Source organism: Prunus mume, linkage group LG5, assembly GCF_029339155.1.
Source record: "Prunus mume cultivar Tortuosa linkage group LG5, ASM2933915v1, whole genome shotgun sequence".
Classification (NCBI taxonomy): domain Eukaryota; kingdom Viridiplantae; phylum Streptophyta; class Magnoliopsida; order Rosales; family Rosaceae; genus Prunus; species Prunus mume.
The window spans coordinates 29,631,610-29,654,316 of record NC_142702.1 but is presented as its reverse complement, the minus strand read 5'-3'; the positions used below and the strand labels follow the sequence as shown (position 1 = coordinate 29,654,316).

At 37.4% G+C, this 22,707-nt stretch overlaps 2 protein-coding genes across 2 annotated transcripts; both read right to left on the bottom strand.

Moving 5' to 3' along the window:
- Positions 1–277: 277 nt before the first annotated feature.
- Positions 278–867, bottom strand: LOC148917534 (succinate dehydrogenase assembly factor). Its single transcript, XM_089051756.1, has one exon. The coding sequence runs from the start codon at positions 760–762 to the stop codon at positions 430–432; it is 333 nt and encodes a 110-aa protein (XP_088907882.1). The 5' UTR covers positions 763–867; the 3' UTR covers positions 278–429.
- Positions 868–1,873: 1,006 nt separating this feature from the next.
- On the bottom strand, positions 1,874–14,148 carry GLT1 (NADH-dependent glutamate synthase 1). Its single transcript, XM_016794548.2, is given in 23 exon segments — positions 1,874–2,578; positions 2,701–2,958; positions 3,177–3,444; positions 3,542–3,847; positions 3,975–4,243; positions 4,349–4,567; positions 4,852–5,486; positions 5,489–6,437; positions 6,548–6,709; positions 6,811–6,965; positions 7,068–7,937; positions 8,034–8,503; positions 8,587–8,657; positions 8,760–9,103; positions 9,198–9,377; positions 10,640–10,743; positions 11,034–11,143; positions 11,641–11,737; positions 11,840–11,940; positions 12,136–12,288; positions 12,623–12,736; positions 13,069–13,188; positions 13,281–14,148. Coding segments are annotated over 23 exon segments (6,621 nt in total). The 5' UTR covers positions 13,644–14,148; the 3' UTR covers positions 1,874–2,275.
- Positions 14,149–22,707: the final 8,559 nt, after the last annotated feature.

The following is a 22,707-nucleotide window of genomic DNA, read 5'->3' as shown; positions in this document are numbered from 1 at the left end:
GATTGATTCTCATTCTCAGTCTCCAAACCAATTGCTTTGCTTCTGACCAAATGAATTCATTTGCTTTTGCTTCTAAAAAAATAACATAACTTAAAAGGAGGCAGTCCAGTTTCAGGCTCACGATACATGGCCCAAAGCCCCAACCGTGTATAGCCCAACTCAGGGAACGTCGAAACGTCGTTTCACTTCACAAGTTTCTTCTTCTGGGTTTCATTTTGGGTGTGGTTTCGTGCCGTAGCAAAACAAAACCCAGCGAATCAAAGCGAATAACCAAAGATTACGATTACGAATACGAATAATAATTTTATTTCAAACTTAAAAACAACCACTTCACTTCGCACAATTTCACTAATCCATCCATAAAAGTAACAAAATTTGCATAACATATTGCAATTATTATTTCATCAAATCTGGACCCCCAAAAGAAACTCAAAAATCAGAGCACCGACCGTTTCGCTCCCAATCGCCGAATCGGGTGGGCTCCGGCCCTTTGGGCCCGCCGATCTCACCCGTCTCTTTATTCATATACCCATCGTCTTCTTCTTCATCATCATCAGCTTGATTTTGAGTGCTTTCAAGTTTTTCGTCGGTGGGCTCTCTTTGTTCCTTGCTGGGGTTTTGGTGCTGGGATTGAGACTCCGTAGCCGATGAACACAAGAGTCGACTCACTGAGTTGATGGCGGCGCGAGTTAGAGGCTCGGCTCTACTAGGGGTTGAGAGAACGGTCGTTGATGAGAATAGACGGCCTAGATTGATCGCCATTTTTTCTTTCGTTCGTTCTTGTTTTTTCTTCTTCCTTCTTCTCTGCAAGAAAAAAGAAAAATACGAGAGAGAGAAGAGAAGGTAGGGAGGGAATGCTATTGTTGTGGCAACCAAACGGCGTCGTGTCGTGGAGTTATGAAGCCACGTGGTGGTTGTCTAAATTAGATTGGGCCACCCAAATGGGCTTCTTCTAATGGCAGGTGGTCGAGTAACCCAAAAAGATCGTCCGAAGATAATTAAATTTATCAATAATAAATGAAGACCAACCAAGAAATTCCAACATGTGGTGTTTTGACGAGAATTGCACGCATTAAATTACCACAAACAATGTGGTATGTATCACTTTCTATGCATACTTGTTTCAGTGTGACATGTCTTCTCACTATGTTTTTCATGTTCATACATATACAAACAATTTTACCTTATAATGTCATCTGAATCCATGGATTTTGGGATCCGTCCATTCAAATAGAACCTTAGCATGGCATTAATAGTAAGGATCTGTTGTGCTAACTTTTGGTTGTGTTGTGTTTCTTTTCATTGGCATTATGATAAATTGTTGATAATGTGTGTGTGTGTGTATTTAGGTTCTACGTGTTCACAAGCACAGCATGAAACTGAAAGTATAGAGTCAGATGTCCCAACACCACCCAGAAACGCTGCAGCGGGAGGGAAAGCTTCTCTTCAGGCAGAACGTACACCTGGGCTTGGCCAAGGAAATAGGAGCCATTCTAGTGATAGCAAAATTTTATACATATATATAGACCAGAGACACAGAGGTTAGTATTTGAGAAATCGAAAAGTTGGGTTATGTTGATTTTGTTTGTTTATTTTGCAGTTGGGTGGATGCATTTGAATTTGAATTTGAATTTGATGATGGAGGAGAAAGTGGAGAAACACCGTGTTTCAAAACGACAACTTGGGAGTTGAGTAGGGTTGCAGAGAAAGATGATGTCTTCTCCTTGTCTTGTCATTAAGATACGCACAAAAAAACTTGTTGGCCTTGATGCTCTATTTCGTATTCATTCGTAAGGAAATAAATCCACATGCTAAACTTATTCGATTGATGTTCTGAGAGCCCCAGTTTGGTTGATTTTCTGCTCTTAAAACATAATAATAATTCCCCATCATATATATAATCTTAAATAATTGGTGAAGAACCAAAACTGTACATTATTCCTTTAAAACAACCACGCAAAAAAGACCCGGGTAAAACTATAAACAAAGAAATATTCTAAAACCTATACCCAGGCTCCGCTGAAAAAACTACTTTCATTATGCGAGAATAGAAAGGCTTTGTTGCCCCCAAAGTGAAGCCACCTCCCTCCTGCTTCTGCTGTCCCTTCTGGCCTCAGCTCCATCGCATCACGAAAGAAGTGGTTCACCCATGAGGCTAATCAATCTTGAAACTTCCTTCCAAAATCAAAGCAAGCCATATGTTTCCGTGTCGCTGTCACTGTATTTGCTTGCTGCTGTCTTGGTTCTTTAGTAAAAATCTTGATGATCATGTCATCTATGTCATCACTGTGTGTTTGCTACTACCTGTGTTCCTCTTGCTAAGATCTTGATGCCTCTTCAAAATATTTTCATGGCTCCCATTGCTAATGGTGTGGTCTTCTTCTTCCTCAATGGAGAGGTATTTGTCAACTTGCGCCGCAGCTTGCCGACCCTCTGAGATTGCCCACACCACCAGGGATTGACCGCGCCGGCAGTCCCCAGCTGCAAATACCCCATCCACATTGGTTGAGAACCGACCATACTCCGCCTTGTAGTTTGAGCGATTGTCACGCTCCAACCCCAACTTCTCTGCTACCGTCTGCCAAACCAAACACAAAGTAACCAGTAAGAAGAAGAAGAAGAAACATGATAAATATTTTACAAATGTATTTGAACTTTTAAGCAACTTGAACCAGTGGAATAGCAATTGAAGATACTAACCGCCTCAGGTCCAAGGAAACCCATTGCTAGTAGGACTAGGTCAACCTCGATGATCTCCTCAGAGCCCTCCATTTCCTTGAATTGGAACTTCCCAGTAGCATCCTTCTCCCATTTGACACGAACCAGCTCAAGTCCTTTCACAGCCCCATTCTCATCTCCCACAAATCTCTTAGTAAGCACCTCATAAGATCTTGGATCTTTGCCAAACTTAGCTGCAACTTCTTGGTGCCCGTAATCTACCCGGAATACACGAGGCCACTGCAAACCCAAAAGAAAGAAAATAAATAGGCGAGACATCTAAGGAAACACATGACAAAACTCAATGGCATTTCTTCTATTTAAAGCAAGCAATCCAACTTCATGACATTTCATAACCTAACGTGCATGCAGAGAACCACAAACAATGAAATTGACAAGCCAAGGAAATCACAAATGGATCCCAAGAACAACCAGACAAAAATTCACAAAAATCCAACCTGCGGCCAAGGGTTTCCTGGAGCCCTTGTTTGTGGTGGCTGAGGGAGAAGCTCCAAATTTATGATGCTACTACAGCCATGTCTAACGGATGTTCCTATGCAATCAGTGCCAGTGTCACCTCCACCAATTACCACAACTTTCTTGCCCTTAGCAGAAATATAGTTACCATCCTGAAGATTGCTATCTAGTAAGCTTTTGGTGTTTGCGTGAAGGAACTCCATAGCAAAATGAACACCTGACAACTCTCGCCCTGGTACAGGAAGGTCCCTGCACCCAAAAAAAATTAAAAATTAAAAATTTCACTGCTGTTAACCATATTCAAATAATACCTTAGAGACAACAACATTACACAATTATAAGTTACCTTGGTTTTGTTGCTCCTACTGCTAAAATAATGGCATTATTCTCCTCTCGAAGGCGATCAAGCGAGTACAAAGGATCATTTCCAACACTAGCATTAACCACAAAGTTGACACCTTCCTCAGCCATAAGGTTAACCCGCCGTTGAACTATATCCACTTTGTCAGCCTTCATATTAGGAACTCCATACATCATGAGCCCTCCAACTCTATCAGCACGCTCATACACAGTCACCGTATGGCCTAATCTGTTTAGTTGATCAGCAGCAGCTAGACCAGCTGGTCCGCTTCCAACAATGGCAACCCTTTTCCTGTAATTATAAACATATCAAACTGATGATTCATGCATAGAGAATCTACAAAATGAAAAATAATTCAACATATTCTGACAAGACAATCCTAGATAGCATCGCTCTTAGGCTGAGAAGAAAAGTATACCCAGTTCTCTTGAGAGGAGGTCGTGGAACCATCCAACCTTCCTCAAAAGCCTTGTCTATGATGGCACATTCAATGCTTTTGATAGATACAGGATTCTCAATAATACCCAGAACACAGGAACCTTCACAAGGTGCCGGGCAAACTCGACCAGTAAACTCAGGGAAGTTATTTGTCTCTAGAAGTCTCTCTAATGCTTCATGCCACCTATTCTGGTACACCAACTCATTGAACTCGGGTATTTTGTTACCCAGAGGACATCCAGAGTTCTCCTGCAATTTTATTTGAAATATCAGAATTAGTAGAGGCAGTGTATCCGTAACTAGATAATGCTTGATAACTGGCAAAATGGGTCAAAAAAAGATACAAGTTCTTACCTGATGGCAGAAAGGAGTGCCACAGTCCATGCAACGGGCTGACTGAGTCTTTAATAGTGGTCCAGGTTTAGTTTCCTCCATAACTTCCTTCCAGTCATTCATCCGAACATTAGGATCCCTATATTGAACGCCCTCACGCTCATAAGAAATAAAACCGCGATGTTTGACAGCATCGCTGACCTGAGAAGGCCTCTTAAATATTTCAGAATCCTCTACCGTCTGCAAATATAACTCTCATGTTAGAACCTTTTTAGATTATGCAATCCATAGTGGTTACCAGAAAGTAAAATCCAAATAATCAAATCAATATTTCTGTGTACAAATGTGACCCAAGTGGGCTTGTAATGATATGAAGACTTTCTTCAATTGTGCCAACAGGAAACCGTGTCAATACTATACAAAGATCAGAGAATTGAGGTTCTGCGTATTAATGACAGTAGTAGCATAGTGAGTGAAAGGGGGGGAAGGCTGAACTCAAATTTAAGAGTAAAAAGTTCAATTACCTGATTGGATTTCCCATTTAATGATGATGCAGCTGCCAACTTCTTAAGTTCTTCAAAAGCATCTTTTTCAATTAACTCTGGTTCGTCTTGCTCAGCTTCATCAACAGCATCCTGTTTGGAGGCTTTGTCTTTCATATTTGCAAGAACACGCTTGTACTCTCTTGGGATAACCTTGATAAACTTAGGCAAAAGATTGCCAAAATCAGCCAGGACTTGACTGGCCAGCAAGCTGTTTGTGTGCCGTTGATGCTGTTGTATCATCATTTTAAGGGTCATCACATCTTCTTCTTCAAGTTTATCAAGATCTACAAGCTCGAGATTGCATCGGGACCGAAATTGTCCATCCACATCAAGAATGTAGGCAATACCACCACTCATACCAGCAGCAAAGTTCCTGCCAGTTTTCCCAAGCACCACAACAGTGCCACCCGTCATGTATTCACAACCATGATCCCCAACTCCTTCGACAACTGCCCTAGCCCCAGAATTGCGAACACAGAATCTTTCTGCTGCCATTCCATTGAAGTATGCCTCTCCACTAGTTGCACCATAAAGAGCAACATTACCGATCACAATATTTTCTTTTGGATCAAACTTGCTTTTCTTGGGAGGATAAACTACAATCTTTCCACCGACAATCCTTTTCCAACATAATCATTGCTGTCACCTTCAAGCTCAAGCATGATACCCGGGCACAGGAATGCTCCGAGACTTTGTCCTGCACTTCCATTGAATTTGATATGGATAGTGTCAGCAGGAAGCCCTTCCCTGTTGTAACGTTTGGTCACCTCATGGCTAAGCATTGTCCCAACAGCACGATTCACATTGCAAATGGTTGTTTCAAAGTATACAGGAAGAGACTTTTCAATAGCAGCCTTGGACAGAGAAATTAGTTTGTGGTCAAGAGCCATGTCCAAACCATGATCCTGTTTCTGGACACAATATTGTGCAGCATCAGGCCGAAGGTCTGCTGCAGGTCTAAGTAATAAGGATAGATCAATGTTATCAAGCTTTTCATTGTTTCTAGTCACTTCTTTATCGACTTCAAGCATATCTGAACGACCAACCATCTCATTTAATGTACGGAAACCAAGCTGTGACATTATTTCTCTCAATTCTTCTGCTACCATAAAGAAAAAATTAATGACATGTTCTGGTTCTCCTGCAAACTTCTCACGAAGTACTGGATCTTGGGTTGCAATGCCAACAGGACAGGTATTCTTATGGCACTTCCGCATCATAATGCAGCCAAGAGTTATGAGGGGTGCTGTGCTGAAACCAAACTCTTCTGCACCCAGAAGTGCGGCTATGGCAACATCTCTTCCAGTTTTTAGTTGGCCATCTGTCTGAAGAGTTGTGCGACCGCGAAGATCATTAGCAACCAAGGTTTGATGCGTCTCAGCCAAACCAAGTTCCCACGGAAGCCCAGCATTCTTAATACCCGTCCATCTAGAGGCCCCTGTGCCTCCATCATGTCCAGAGATTAACACATGGTCAGCATGCCCCTTCACAACTCCACTAGCAACTACTCCCACACCTACTTCAGATACTAACTTTACGCTAATTCGAGCTGTCGGGTTAGCATTCTGCAGATCAATGAAATAGAATTATGATCCAAATAAAACATGCATTTAGTAGTAGTAGTGAAACAGGGAAGTGGGAGCACGGAAATAGCGATTACAATAAGGGAACATACCTTAAGATCATGAATTAATTGAGCAAGGTCTTCAATCGAGTAGATATCATGATGGGGAGGTGGACTGATAAGACCCACACCAGCAGTAGAATTCCTTGTAACAGCAATGTCTCCAATAACCTTGTGCCCAGGAAGCTCACCTCCTTCACCAGGCTTGGCCCCCTGTGCAACAAATAAATTCAGTTAAAATTCAGTTAGGTATCAATTAACAGGAATAGTGCACCAGACATTAGCATTTAGATTTGTATCACAACTATATATACCTGAGCCATTTTTATCTGCAGTTCATCAGCATTCGTAAGATAGTAACTTGAAACTCCAAATCTGCCACTAGCAACCTGCTTAATTGCACTCCTCTTTGGGTTTCTTGAACCATCTGGAAGTGGCTCCATACGAGACGGCTGCTCACCTCCCTCACCTTTAGGAAAAAGCAATATAATTCAGTAGCAGTTAATATAATACTGCAACAGTGTGAGATGATAGAAAAAAAACAACGCTAACAAAGATTTAAGAAGCGAACCTGTATTTGACTTTCCTCCAATTCTGTTCATAGCCATGGCCAGTGTAGTGTGTGCCTCCAATGATATTGATCCATAACTCATAGCACCAGTACAGAACCGTTTTACAATCTCACTGGCAGGTTCCACTTCATCCAAGTGAATCTTCCGCTCTGTGCTTTTAAATTTCAGAAGACCTCGGAGATTGCAGGCTTTGTTTAATTCATGAATGAACTTTGAGTATTCTTTATATGCAGCCACACTGTTAGTTCTAGCAGCCTCTTGAAGTTTTGAAATAGCGAAGGGATCATTTAGGTGAACCTCACCACCTTTTCTCCAATGATAATCCCCAGGATTTGGCAGTGCAACTGCTTCTGCACTTCCTGGAGGAAAAGTTCGAGATGGAAATGCCAACTCGTGCAAATGAAGTTCATCGCGAGCAAGCATCTCAAATGTTGCACCCTCAACTCTACTAGGGGTTCCTGCAAAGCACCTCTCAATTACTTCTGATGAAAGACCCAATGCTTCAAAAATCTGTGCACCCTTGTAAGAGGCTAAAGTGGATATCCCCATCTTGGCAAGAACCTTCATCATTCCATAGTTGCTTGCTTTGAAGTACTTTTTAACCAGTTCATCCTTTGAGTATATTACACCATTAGCTTTTGCTGGGATCTTTCCGTCAACCTGCAGTCTCCAAATGGCTTCTATAGCCAAGTATGGGCAGATAGCATCTGCACCAAAACCAACTAGTGTACAGAAATGGTGTACTTCACGTGGCTCAGCAGATTCAATTATCAACCCTACTCTTGTGCGTTCAAGATTTTTAACTAGGTGTTGATGAACAGCACCAACAGCTAAGAGGGAGCTTACAGCAACACGCTTTGGGGAGAAGGCTGCACATTGAAGGAGCGACAATTAAATATGACATAGTTTTCAATTAAGTACTCATTATTTTCAACTTAAGGTAATATAAATGACAAGGACAATACCTCTGTCCGAAAGAACAAGTGTGGTATATCCCTTCTTAATCGCTTCATGTGCTTCAGCACAGATTCTATCCAAGGTCTCCTCCAATCCTTCCCTACCACGTTCCTTGGAATAAGTTATATCAAGAACTTTGCAACGCCAACCTCTATAGTTCATTTTTTTGATTGCTTCCATTTCTTCTATGGTTAAAAGAGAACCTTTGAGTGAGAGACGATGACATTGTTCTTCAGTGGTTTCTGTCAGATCACCCTCCGGACCAATCATGCATTCCATAGAAGTGACTACCTTCTCTCGGATGGGATCAATTGGAGGGTTTGTTACTTGAGCAAACATTTGCTTGAAATACTCAAATGTAAGCTTTTCTCTGTTAGACATAACAGCTAATGGGGTATCGTTTCCCATTGACCCAAGAGCCTCTACACCATCTTTTGCCATGGGAAGCAACAACATTTCCAGGGATTCAAGTGTATAGCTGCACAGAGGGTAAAAATATCAATTATATGACAGTCAAGAAGGCTATAACATAGGTAGGACCATAGGATAAACATCACATACCCAAAAGCTTTCAATGGTGCCAATAAACCATGGATTCCCATGTTTTCCATGTTTTCATCATCAGTAGATGCCTAGAAGCCGCAAATGATATATCAAAGTAAGAATCGAAAACAAAATAATACCAAAAGAAAAACGAAAAAGGCTACTTGGCATAAATGGTTAAGTCAAATTACAGGAATAACTCCCGCTATGGATGGAGGGACCCTGTCAGATTCTTGAACAGAAGCTACTATGTCCTTGAGCTCAATCTTTTGCCTTTCAAGCCACTCCCCGTATGGCCTTGCCAACGAGTATTGCTGCTTCAAAGCTTCATCATCTACAACAATATGATTCTCAAAATCCACCAAAAGCATCATTCCAGGGTTAAGTCTTCCTTTCCTACTGACATCTTCTGGAGGAATGTCTACTACACCAACTTCACTGGCCATAATAACTCGTCCACTGTGGGTGACATAAAATCGACCAGGCCGAAGTCCATTACGATCCAGTGTAGCTCCCAAATAGCGACCATCAGTAACTGCAACAAGTATTTGTTAAGACGAAAGTACACAGCAGAACTAATGCAAATGTATTTCCAAGCTAGTCCAAAAAAAAATTCCAATATATATTACATGATATAAGAGCTGGCCCATCCCATGGCTCCATGAGAGATGAGAAATATTCATACAGCGCTTTCCTATGAGGATCCATGTTCTTGTCATTTTGCCATGCTTCAGGAATCATCATCATCATAGCTTCAGGAAGGCTTCTGCCAGCTTGAACCAGAAACTCAAGGACACCATCAAAAGCTCCTACATAATGAAAAAGTCAAATTTGCCCAAATTAGATACATAACATAAAAATAATAGTAAATTTGGCTTACACCCTTCAAATTCAATTTGCTGTACCTAAAACCCTTCGCTTTTTGTTCCTATAAATAATACCCAATTTGTATAAGTAAAAACCCATGACTAGGATCCAACTCAGCAAGTTACCTAATTAAGCATAAAATCTGATTTATTGTACTTTTCAGATTCCAAAAATACCCCCAACTAAGCCATTATTGCAGTTTGTATATTAATGTAGGAATCAATATGGAAACAGTTTTTAATTAGATTGTATATAATGACAGATGTTGAATTTGGAAAGATCTCCAAATGGTTGTAATGGATGTAGGAATTAATTTTGAAACATTTTTTAAAAAATTTAACAATAAATTCAAATTTAGGTAATCAGTTTGTTTAATAAAATGTTTATGTTATTTTCTTTTTATGAATTATACATGACTAATAATCCACTTTATAATTGTTTATGAATAAAACTGTACATACTAATTATGTTGAAAAAATAATGTACCTATTACTTGTTTGTTTTATGAAAAACATAATTTACCTAGTATGAAAAGTGTACATAATTATCTATTCCAAATAATGTACCTACACACATTTACAGGTATATTGTAAAATAATTTACCTGTGGGTAAATAATGTACCTATATTTTATATAAATTATTGTGTACCTATTTTTAATTATGAAAAATATACGCAATTACAAAGTAACTGACTTTGTTTTTTTTTTTTTGGTAAATAATATACCTATATTTTATATGTATATATTTATATTATATTTTTCATAGGTAAATTATTGGATATGTAATTTACAGATTTTTTTTTTTTTTTTGTAATTTTAAGGGCCGAGATGTGAGAGGGAATGACAGCTAAAAGAAATGGGGTGATTGATATGCTATTAATAGGGAGTATATTAATTACAATTATGACAGTTAATGAAATGCTTGAAATAAATTATAAATAAAATATGAAGTTTGGTGGCAATGATGTAAAAACATAGAAATACTATGACCTCTTATATCCCACTAGTCATTTAAATTTGAAATTGGGTTTTACACATAGATTTATAGAGTGATGGGTATATGTCTAGGAAATAGAAAATGTAGGGATCTATATTGGACAAACCCTAAAAATAATAACAAAAATTATGCTACCAACATCCGGCAAGAAACCATATACTGATTTATCCACGTATTTACAATAATGTAGCAATGGTCTAAATTTACCCGAATCAGAAGAACTGGCATCCACAATTGGTAACAGCTTCTTTAACTCATTTCTTGATAGACCAAGTTCCTTACACTTAAGCAGTCCCTCGCGTGCCTTCATCCTGAGTGTATTTTATAAGAATGTCAGAAACTTTATTTCAGCATTCTTAAACCTGAGGGAGAAGCAAGTGATACTTAACCAGAAACATATCTCGAGTCATCAAACATTGATGAGGCACTCAACTCATCAAATGAATGAGCACGCATGCTTACTTACAAGTTCAGCATGCTATAAAGTCCTCTTAAAATGGTAAAGTCAACAGGCTATTAAATTCAAGCAAAAAAGGTACATATGTTACAAAACCGACTCCTACCACTTACAGATGTCAAAACTATATACTCAAAAACATACCAGTTAACATTTCCTTTAAGGGTATTGATTTCTCCATTGTGGCCAATGACACGCATAGGCTGAGCACGATCCCAGCTGGGAAAAGTATTTGTTGAGAACCGTGAGTGTACCTGCACAAATAATCAAAAGAACAGATATTGTCATATACAACTCCATATTCTTTATTCAGAATATGGAAATCCGATGCTAAAAGCCTAAAACCACACACGAGAAATTGTGTTCAGGCAGCTCCAATCAGAAGTAAACTGCAGTGCAAGTACAAATTGAAATCCTAATCTATACTTCGACCAAACACAATTTCCTTTTCACCACTCGTGTGGAATTTTCATCCTCAACAACTCATCATAGAGAGCACCGCACCAAGTTTCTGCAAACATGATTTACTTGATAATGAGGTTTCTTACCAACTCACCCAATGCATCCAATCCAGCATCCAATTTCAATTAGTAATCAAGGGAGTGGAAGAACTTAAGAGATCATTCAAACCTCAATGCCTCAGAAGTCATTCCTCAACCTTGCATCTCTTCAGTTACTGGTTGTTCCCATGCTGTTTGTGGAGTATTGAGTTAGTGGAGGAAAAAAAAAAGTGAATGGATTATATATTTACCAGGGCCATGTAGCTCGTAAACCTTTCATTGCCAAGATCTGCAAAATAGTAATCCTTCAGCTGAATGGGCTTCAGCTGACCTTTGTAAACAACAGTCCTACATAAAACGAAGTAACAGAAAGAATCAAAATATGATCACATAAATAATAAAACTTGTTGGAAAGAAAAACAAAATATGCTAGATATCTGAAGAACAAACCTTGAGGAAAGGGAACATATATAGAAGTCTTTAGCACCACCATGTTCAAGGCTTAATGCAGCTCGGATGGCAACCATTGAAACCCTTCTGAGTATGTACATCTGGAAGGAAGGAAATGCAAAAAAGTATCATAACCATAGTATTAGGTACATAGGGAATTAAGCTACTCATTTCTCCAGCCATTTATTTCTCTAAAATAACTCCAGATTACAAAAGTGGGGAAATAGGAAACAACTCCATTACTGCAAAAGCATCTTATGACATTTGTGTATTTACATCTGGATTAGAACATATACCTGTCGCTCGAGGTCAAGTTTTGACCTTGGAGTCGGGGTAAGAAACACTTGCTCAATAACAGGTTCTGTCTGCAAAGCAGACTTCCCCAAGTCTGAGTTATCTGTAGGAACAGATCGCCATCCAAGAACAGTATGTCCAAGAGACTCTGCAACCTGCAAACATATGAGCAATATTCCCATGAATTCCACTACCAGACATCAACATCACAAGTAGACATAGCAATTAACACCAAATGATAAGAAAAGAGGTCCACCAAACAACATATAGACATGCAAGATTAAGAGGTTGCTGCAAAAATCTATTTGATTTCAAAAGATCAATCATTGTCTTCTGTTGTGCACCAGAAAACATTTTGGACAGATGTGTTACTGCTCAATAACAAATTCTGATGTGATCCTGTCTTTTTCTTTCTTTTGGGTAAGCAATGAATATGGACATATGAGTTCAACAATGTTGTAATAGCAAACAATGGAATCGTGAAATTACCTTTGTAAATACATTTTTGCTTTCTTCTCTTCGACTGTCAGATGTGGGCAAGAAAAACATTCCAACAGCATATTCCCCTGCCGGTGGAAGCTCAAACCCAACATCCTTGGCAACCTGAGAAACAGCAAACGCAACAGTCAGAAATCCAAGTAGATATTTTCCCAACTATAAGCAAACTATTTTCATCCGGAAAAACAAAATTAAAAACACTGAAATAATAACAGATTTCATATTTAACAAACGTTTTTTTTTTTCCTTATTAGCTTCCAATAAAAAATAAAAAAATTTCACCGAAAACTAGCGAGCACATTTTATATATGGGAACAACAACAAAAATCATTAAAATCCGTCAGAACAAAATAAAATACGAATAACTAAAAAATTCATCAAGAAAAGCAAATTCGAAATAGAAAAATCTATTCATCTTAAAATTAAAGATAATATACCTCCTTGTAGAAGTCGTGAGGAAGACCGACGAGAATCCCAGCTCCATCACCAGTATTCGTTTCACACCCGCAAGCTCCTCTGTGTGCCATACGCACCAACATTTCCAAAGCATCCGTAATCTGCAATACCATACAACCACACACATCAAATCAATCCCCAAAATCTCGCATATTACATGCACGTGCATATTAAAAATTTATACGACGCCTACCGTTTTGCGGCTGCCTTCGCCGGACAATTCAGCGACGAAACCAACCCCACACGAGTCCTTATCGAACGACGGGTCGTATAGGCCGAGGGGTTTCTCGGGAACGGCGGAGAGTAAGGAGCGGACGACGACCCGTAGCTTGGGCGAGCGGCCGGGACCGTCGGATCGCCATAAGTGGAGCTTCTCGGATCCGGCGGGCCGCAATCGGGTCCCGAAGAACTTGTTGGCCAAAGCCTTGGTGGATTTCCTGGTAGCAGAGCATGCGGCGGCTCTGCTTCCGAGCCTCGCTATCGGCGTGGCATTGAGCTGAGATGCGAGGGAAGGTTTGGTTCGGAGTTGAACAACGGAACCAGAGCTCGCCAACATTATTCAGAAAACCAGAAAATCGGATTTGATTCTTCCGATTATGTGTGCGTGTATATAAAATAATATTTAATAATAATAATAATAATGATTTTGTTAAATCTGTAGTGCTTTTTCTTATAGGAGGAATCTGAGTCCTTGAGAGTTTGTTTTGGAGACTGATACGGGATTTAGATCCAGATTAGAGAAGAAACCTCAGGCTTTCAGGCAAAGGTGAGATCTTCAGCGGATGGACGACGACGTTTGGGGGGACACGATTTACGATTGGTGGTAAAATATTGTAGACTGAGTTTTGGGGGAAGAAAATTTTGAAAGTTGAAGGAGAAAAGGTCAACAGATTGGCCGGTATTTCCTATGCCTCGCTAGTTCTTGATCTCGATTTTCCCGGAAAATGAGCGAGAAAGTGAGAGAAAACTGAGGGAGGGAGGTAGGCAGAGGGGGTAGGAGGCGGGGGGCAGAGGAGAGTTGCAGCGCACCAGCAAATATGCGAGTCGGCCCTTCGCTTTTGGGTTCTCTAAGAAGAGGCAGAGCGGTGTTTTATAGGGAAAACAGAGACAGGTTTTTAGAGAGAGAGAGGAGTATGGTGGTGGTGGGTGTTTTAGTCCTAGAGAGAGAAAGGGGTGTGTGGGGACCACAGGGACGCTAAATTTACCAAGTCCGACCTCATGCTCACTGTTTTTAAGTGATAGGACAGCTCAGAATTCGAAATTATGCCACGTGTACAATGCCCTATGCGGCACGCGACAGCCGCTCATGGTGGCCCCCGCTGCAAATACACTCAGATAGAAAGATCACTTAATTAGATAAACACATCCGAAGGGTTTTGTTTTTTTTCTGTTTTTGTTAGGCCGCCTCTTGTTCTTTCCGAGCCTACCCAATGCACTAGGTTCGGCTCCGAGTCTCCGCGGTAATAAAACATTTTCACTTTAGACTTTTTTTTCCCATAAGAAAAGGTAATTCACTTTAGATTGGAACTCTTGTCAATTTGGATAACATTTGGAGTGTCTTTTTTATTGTGCCAAGACAGTTAATTAATCTTAAGGGAACTATGTTTCTTTTAACCGACAAATGTTTTCGGTGTGTTCTCCGTTTGAATGACCAGTTTGCCCTTGTAAATCAAGATGCTGTTTATTTTGTTTTTCTTTTCTGTTTTTTCTCTTCTGGGCATCTTTTATATTGCATTATGATATTATTTGGTGGACTAATCGTTTCAAAAAGCTTTACGTATGCTTTAGATTACTAAAATTCTATGGAAAATACGAAGGTGATTAAAATAAATAAATTAATTGTTTATATTCATATTTAAAATTATTTAAAATTGCACACTGGAAAAACATTATTTTATCATGAGTCATGTTGTAAATAAATCAGTGAAATAATTTTGATTGCAATGAATTTAAGAAATCAAACATCATTTATCTTGAATATGTTGTCCGTATTGCAATTTAAAAATGTGAAAACCAATAAAAACTATTTTTTCTATGTATTGTGATGTATTTATTGTTGAAAATTAATATAGAAGTCAATGCAAATTATAAATAAAGATCAATATTTCCTCTAAAATAATGTCTTATGAGTGAGGTCAAAGTCGTTCTTATTATATCGCCACTGTTTTTAAATTTTAATTGTGTATTAATTATGTAATTACATAGAACATGAATTTTAAAACTAAGGGTATTTCAGTAAAATAACGTAGTTCGTAGTGATGCTATGAGTGACGATACGCGGCCAATGGTATGTGATGGATCGATTATAACTGCCAGCGGATTCTTACGCGGCCAACAGTAACAGTCAGTTGGTTTTATTTCACTGTGCAATGCAAATGCAAATCTAGAAATTTAATTTTGAGATTCTATTAATCTGGTTTTAGTCTATCTGACTTGATGACGATTGATGGGATTAAATATTCAACTGTCTTCTGGACTGTCCATCCACAGCAAAATTATTTTTCCTCATTAATTGCTTGAGTAAATGAAATAATGTACGTTGATACTCGAATTCCGTTTGATTTATGAAACAGATTTTAGTGGAATTCACTTTCCATGTTATTTCCGAAGAAATAGAGAATGGAATATTCATTTCTCATGTTTTGTAATTATGGGAAAATAACTGAGAGATATATCATTTTATTTCTTTTCTCATTTTTGTTTTGAGTATAAATGAAACCAAAGTTTATATGATTTTTCAATTATACTCATATTAAATCAAATAAAAAATATATATTTAATGATATATTGAAATCCATTAATAATGATTTGTATTCACAATATTATTGGAAGTTACCTCAAATATCAAAATAAAAATTACCTTATATATCACTTAAACGAGTAATTTTATTATTATTTATTTTAAAGCTAGGCATTACAATGGGGTAACCTTTTCACAGCAGAGTTACTCTACCATTATAGGACAAAGGTATCGGTGAATTTTTCCTTATGGGGCATATTTCGAATCTCCAAAATACATTTGCAAACAAAAAAAAATGCATCGCGAACTATGAATTGCATGCTTTCCCGTCCATTTGAGATATTTTAGCAAACACTTTATCCTCACCATCGCATAAATAAACTTTACACCTCACCTTGACTACTTTGCCCTGCATTCTTAATGGTAAAACGTAATTAGCTACTTCGTTGTTAATTACCTTTTACCACTTAAGATAAAATTATAATAAAATTTGCTCTACTCTTCATCATACTCAGCCGTCGTGGCATTGCAGTCTTTGCATCTCACGTGTCGTTACCTAATCCCATGTCCTAATCAGCCAAGAAGGATTGTTGTAGGAGAGTCAAGCCAACTGTCCAAGAAGGGGAGTAAATGATGAAATTTTGAATAAACTTTTCGTAAACTAAATTATAAGGACTCCTTTGTATCAAATATGTCGAAAAGTACGGTTGCCCAACTGTTCCTCCCTAAGTGAAACGCAGTCTTCATTTCATGCATTCTGAAATCCCGTAAAACCCTCGCAAATTCCGAAATGTTTAAAAAATTACCGTCAACCAACCAAGGCTGTAACTCGAAAGATTCGTTGCTTTTCCTAATTGACACTTTGGTCCGTATGTCGTTTGTTTGTTTTTTTTTCCGGTACTTTAAGTAAAATTTTATTTTTTTTAAGGAAACAACAAAAACACGAGGTGGGATTCTGTAGTCACCAAACCCCTATGTTGTGTTGGTAGTTTTCAAGAAAAAATGTTTTTAGGTAGATTATTAACTGTTAAAAGTCAAGGTGCAACGTGGACTTTTCTGTCCCCCTAGATATAGTTATGCTACGGCCATTCACTGAATGTGGACTTTTCTTCTTAAGAAGAATTGTTAATTTTACGAACCCTACTGAAATTCTGATTTTAATTGCGTATGTAGTATATACGTGAAATTTAATCTAACACAAACACTTCAAATGCACTTGATTGGTTGTATAAATTATATAAAATACGACATAAAATAATATTTCAACATAAATTATTTGTATCACATAGACTGATCACATCTTTAATACAAGTATGTCTCAAATACATTAGTGAGACCTACCTCTATTAGAGAAGTGGTCAATTAATATAGTATAAAAATATTATTAAAATAAAAAATATAGTTTAATATTGACGTGATAAATATTTAATTAAATAATAATCTTTGTTTTTATCTACAAATTTGTTTGTGTTATATTATTATTATGCTCATGAGTCATATTCCTACTAAAACTTTACTCAAGCAATGACGATGGTATGCTTTGTGGGTTGTTATCAACGAGGAAAGGGAAAAATGAGTAAAACAAAGATATGCTTTGTATGTACATGATGTGTATATCTACTCATTTTATGGTAGTACATTAATTTATAGCACGTCGAGATAAACATGGTGACTCAGATTTGGATAATTTCCTTATTTTCTTCAAAATAAATGGTGTATAAAAATTGAAACTCTGTGGTTAGAAATGGAATACCAAATTAGGAATTTACTAGGACCCTAATATTTAGGGGGGAAAAAAATAATGGAGCAAAAAATATTTTTCTTTTATTTTATTCTTAAAAGAGCGATGGAAATTGATTGGGTAGTGATGGTCCAGTGAACACAGTGCACAGGGGCAGGAGAACACGTGTTAGTGACAGCTACGCTAGCTGAACGTTGACGGATTCGATAATAATGAGTGCTGCTGCCTACTGCCCCATCCAGTTCAATATTTGTTTTGTGACTTGTCATTTCTGTCAGTCAAAGAGTCGGGAGAAAATAAAATTTCATCAGAAAATTCAACCGTACATCTTGTCTTTCCAGTTCACGTTTCTTTTTTATTTACTTTTGTTTATTATTCTTAACAGCAACAGGAACCCAATTAAACTGCTTCAACCAAACAACCAACCAAGCAACCACTCTACCTAATTAGGAGTGTGCTAAGCACAAACCTAAACGATTTTCAGCCAAACTTAGTCTTAAGCTTCATTTCATTTTTCTGGTTTAAAAAGAGTACTAAAAGTGAACATGCATAGAACTTCTATTTTACACGCTCATCACCACTCGTATTTGAATATTCATACTAAATTACGTGATAAAAGATATAAATACGCACAAAAATGCCAAGTTCACGCCAGATTGATGGCTGTAGGCACTACTACTGCTTATTAAACTATGAATATCAAATCTAAGTTGGAAAGGATTTTCCAAATTTTTGGCTTAATTATTACAATCGAACATCGATGGATCTAATAGCATCTCCAATCGATGTGTCAAACATGCCACGTTGATATTTAACAACTAGAAATAACATCTCACATCACTCTAACCGATATGTCAAAGCTGATGGAATGAAGGCTGAAGGTTGAGATGTTATTTTTGACATCCCAAAAGCAAGATGTCAAATGAATATTTTTTTAATATTTTTTTATTTTCTTGTTAATTAAAAATGATTCAACACTAAAATGTAATAAATAATAATTTAATTTGACATATCAGGTGGAGTATAAACAGATAAGATGTCAAATCATTACATCACCATCAAATTTAAATTTAATGTTTGGTATTTGACATTTCTTTTGGAGATTCTCTAAAGCTTTTTAATGTCTAGGACCCTTCACCGTACACAACTCCTAAAAAATGATACAGATCGAGCATGGCAGGTCCACAGCAACACGTGGTTGGGTGATTCTTTGTTGTAGCATTAAATATAGTTTTTGTGAATGGGTCCATTTTGCCAACATCCACAATGACAGTGCCGTGGCATTTTTGAAGGCTCTCTTCTCTACCCAGCGGAATGCCATGCCCCGAATCGAACTTAATAAATTAACACCTGAATTAGTCTTTTTAATACTTGATTAGACATGACTATGACTAATTAATTAAGGTGATACTTTTCTTATAATTTTGTTATCACATATGATATTGGAGATGTAACCAAATTAGGCTTAAACAAATGAGAGAATCTACTTCCATGATCAAGTAAATTAGCCACCCACATGTGTGGGAGATTCTTCCTTTAAATATTAAGATAATTATCAGCCTAAGATTTTGGGTTTGTATAGCATAAGATTCTTTTCCATTGTCTGGAGAAGAATACCAAAAGGAAGAAAGAAAAACACGTGAAGAAAACCTTTTGAGGTAAACGATTAGTCCATGATAAGTACATTAGGGTTTGGGGTAATTGATAGTTTAGTTTTCATAAACGAGGTATATGCTAATGGGGTTTTTATTTGCGTGATTAGTAAGTAAATTATCTCAAAAATCGAAGGAATCTCTTTTTTAGAAAATGAAATAAATAAATGAAGGAACCCACCATCAAAAGTTTAATAAGTCAATTTAAAGAGAGGGAGCATCATGATCGTATACATCATACATTTATTCCATTGCAATTATTTAATCTCTGTTATTCTTTATTATTTAATCCATAATTTATGCTGCTTTCTTCTGATGGCCTCCAGATTTTGTACCATGCACTATGAAAACCTCCCTTGGTTAAAGCCATACTTAATTAGAATATTATCAAATGTCGGGATGTGGTGATGCCCTTGCAGAAACGGTGAAATATAAATCGATATAAAATTTAAATTAATTTGGAAAATTTAAAAATAAATCAGTCTAATAGTGTCTCATATTAATGTTTTTATTTGTAACGAATAATAAATAAATAAAAATAAGGTATTATGTCCATCTGTCGTCATCTTTGATGGTATACACATAAATTTGATTGGGAAAATGGGAACGACAATGATGCCTTACCCTTGTATTGGTTGGTTGGCATAGCTTTAAAACAAAGGGCTACTAGCAATTCATGGAAGGAAGCTAAATAAAACAAAATATTAACAACCACAATTATTTTAAATAAACAACTTATTAGATTAGATCCCAGTCCCGCACAAGTCAAATCGTGGTTTTAAGTCATCACCTAATTCTTTTCAGTAGGGCTTAGTATATTTCAGAGTTCGGCATTAATATTCAACTAAAACTGTTCACTAAAAAGAAAATACAAATTTATAAATAAACTCAATCCTAGACATGTATTTATAAAAAAACCCAAGCACTATTTAAACATAGAAACACACCCAAAATCAACCCCAAAGTCAACTTTTTGGGTGTGTTTATAAATGAGTTTTGAGTGTGTGTAATGATGGGTTTTGGGTGTGTTTATATGTTTAAATAGTGCTTGGGTTTTTTTATAATTTCAACTCCCATTTTTGGTGTTTTAGTGAAACCCCCAAAAGAAAATGCAGTAGGTTTATCTTGTAAAAATGCGTTTAAACACAAGTAGTTTATAACTAATTCAGCCAGGTGCCCAGGTTTTAGGAGGAAAAAAAAAAAAAAACAAGGAAAAAGTCCCACCTACCCCGAAGGAAGAACTTAAAATTTCCTTTTGCTTTGGTCTTATATGAAAGATACCTACTACCTATCAACCAATAAGAGTAGCAAGTCCCTAGTTCCTCTTTTGAAAAAATATATATATAAGAAAATGCATTACGTAGCGTGCTAATGGTAAAAAGAATTCAAATTCGTGCGATGACATTAGCCTTGCATCAATGCTGACGTCAAATTCCTCAGGCAAGAGACCGGACTAATTTTGCCTTGGACCTTATTCAGGTTGGTGGAGCCCACGTCTTGCCCGGGCTGCATTGGGACTAGAAATGCTCTAAGAGTAGCAGTCTCTAGTTCCTTTTTCGTTTTGTTATTTTTTCTTTTCTGATTAAGAAAATGCAGTAAACCCCAAAATGCAATATTTCAATACACAAACCTAATTTATTTAAACGAAAACATGGGTAGATTGAAAACACAATTCAACGTGAGTGAAAGGAAGGGGCCCTGGCCAACGAGTCGCTCTAAGTTTGGCCAATGGTAAAATTAGTTTTACGGAAAATCCGAAGCAAGATAGAGAGCTGAGGAGTGGAGTTTGTTGGAACCAAACCTGGCAGTGCCAAGTTGCCAACCAAGCAAAGGAAATTCGTTACATGTCTTTCATCGACGAATAAACAGACGGAAGAGGAACATAAAAAATAAGGCAAAGTTTCTCTCTCAGCATATTTTGTAAGCTCCGCCTCATTATAAAGTAATCATGTCATCATATTCAAGGAGCAATTAGAACAAGAAAAAGTTGGATCTCTCATTAAACAAATGCAATTGACCAGAGCTCAGCACCAATATTTTAAATCGCTAGGCTCAATAAATCATGGCTGCACCTTAAAAAAAGGTTTCTGAACAGTATTAAAAAAAGGGTATGCCGCATATTTTATCCTAATAATGGCATATTTGCCTAAGATTATGTGATTTCAAAATGTTTAAATAGGATTGTTGGACTTGTTCATTGATGAGGGTAGTTGCTTGTCCGCTAATGGCATGGCTTTGCATGCGAGACAAATCCATGGCACATTGATTAGCAAATGTAATTGTCATATAGCCTCACAAGCATGGCATGGAAATATATATATAATAGTAGCTGGGCAAGTGGTTCCCTCATAAGATATGTCTTTTCCAGTTTCCCTCAATGTCTACTTATATATATATGCGTTTCCTATCACACATTTTCTTCTTCTTTTTTCGACAAGGATATCAAAAATATCATGTCGTTTAAAAAGTTGCATGAAGCATTTCTATATAAATCATAAACCAAACGGAAACGAAACAAACTCGACTTGTTTAAAATGGATATCAATCTTTATATGTGGCCTCAAGGAGATAGAAAGCTACTTGTTCATGTACCACCTAACATTGGAAAAGAGAGGCAATTGGGAGAAAGAAGAAAACATTGCTGATTGAGACAACCTTTTTTTGTTTGCAATAGAGTGATAAGTAAACTTTTGTTTTGACTTATTGATGATTAAGAAGGAGAAGAAGAAGAAGACGAAGGTGGTTATTAATGAAGAGTCTGTATGTGTGTGTCTAATAATTTAATGGGTCCCATAAGGAAACCTGCATTATTGGAGGTCCCATGGATTTTACAATTTTTTTGGTGAAAGTGTTGTTGAGGCAAATATTTGGGTGCATCCGTCGTAGCCTATAGGGAACAAAGCTGAATTCGTTTGGGAACCAACTTACACATGGGCATGCATTTCTCTGAAAAAGAGAAGAAGAAGTTGATGCCAACTCCATTAAAAAAAAGGTTCATTTGGCGATGACGCTCATATGAAGCTAATCAGGGTTCCGTAGGCAACTTGGCATGTTCATGAATTCAGACACTGACTTTAGACTTTAGAGAGTTGCTTGTTTGATTTGGGGACTTTTTAATTGGTTATAATGCACAATTGAATATTAGAGATGCGGCTTCTCGTAGCAGTTGGCGTTGGTTTTGTATTTTACATGAAATCCACAGTTGCACACATCAGAATTAGTTTGCATACGCAGTGTGTGACTGAGTCTGTGTCTGTATGGTTGTATGGTTGGGGTTTCGAACACGAGACTACTCTTACCAGTAAGCTATGAAACTATTAGCACTAAATAAAAGTATTAGACAACTATTTTAGAGTGTTAATAATTTTTATTTTTTTAAAAGAAAGTCTTGAGACGTGTTGCAAATCATACCTATGGAAGTATTTAAAACGAGCATTAATTTGGTCAAAATTTAGAAAAGTAATGAGATTTGGCCGTTTGAGTGGTT

What these genes read in the sequence shown, in the direction of transcription:
- LOC148917534 (XM_089051756.1), bottom strand. Translation starts at nt 762, where the DNA reads ATGGCGATCAATCTAGGCCGTCTATTCTCATCAACGACCGTTCTCTCA.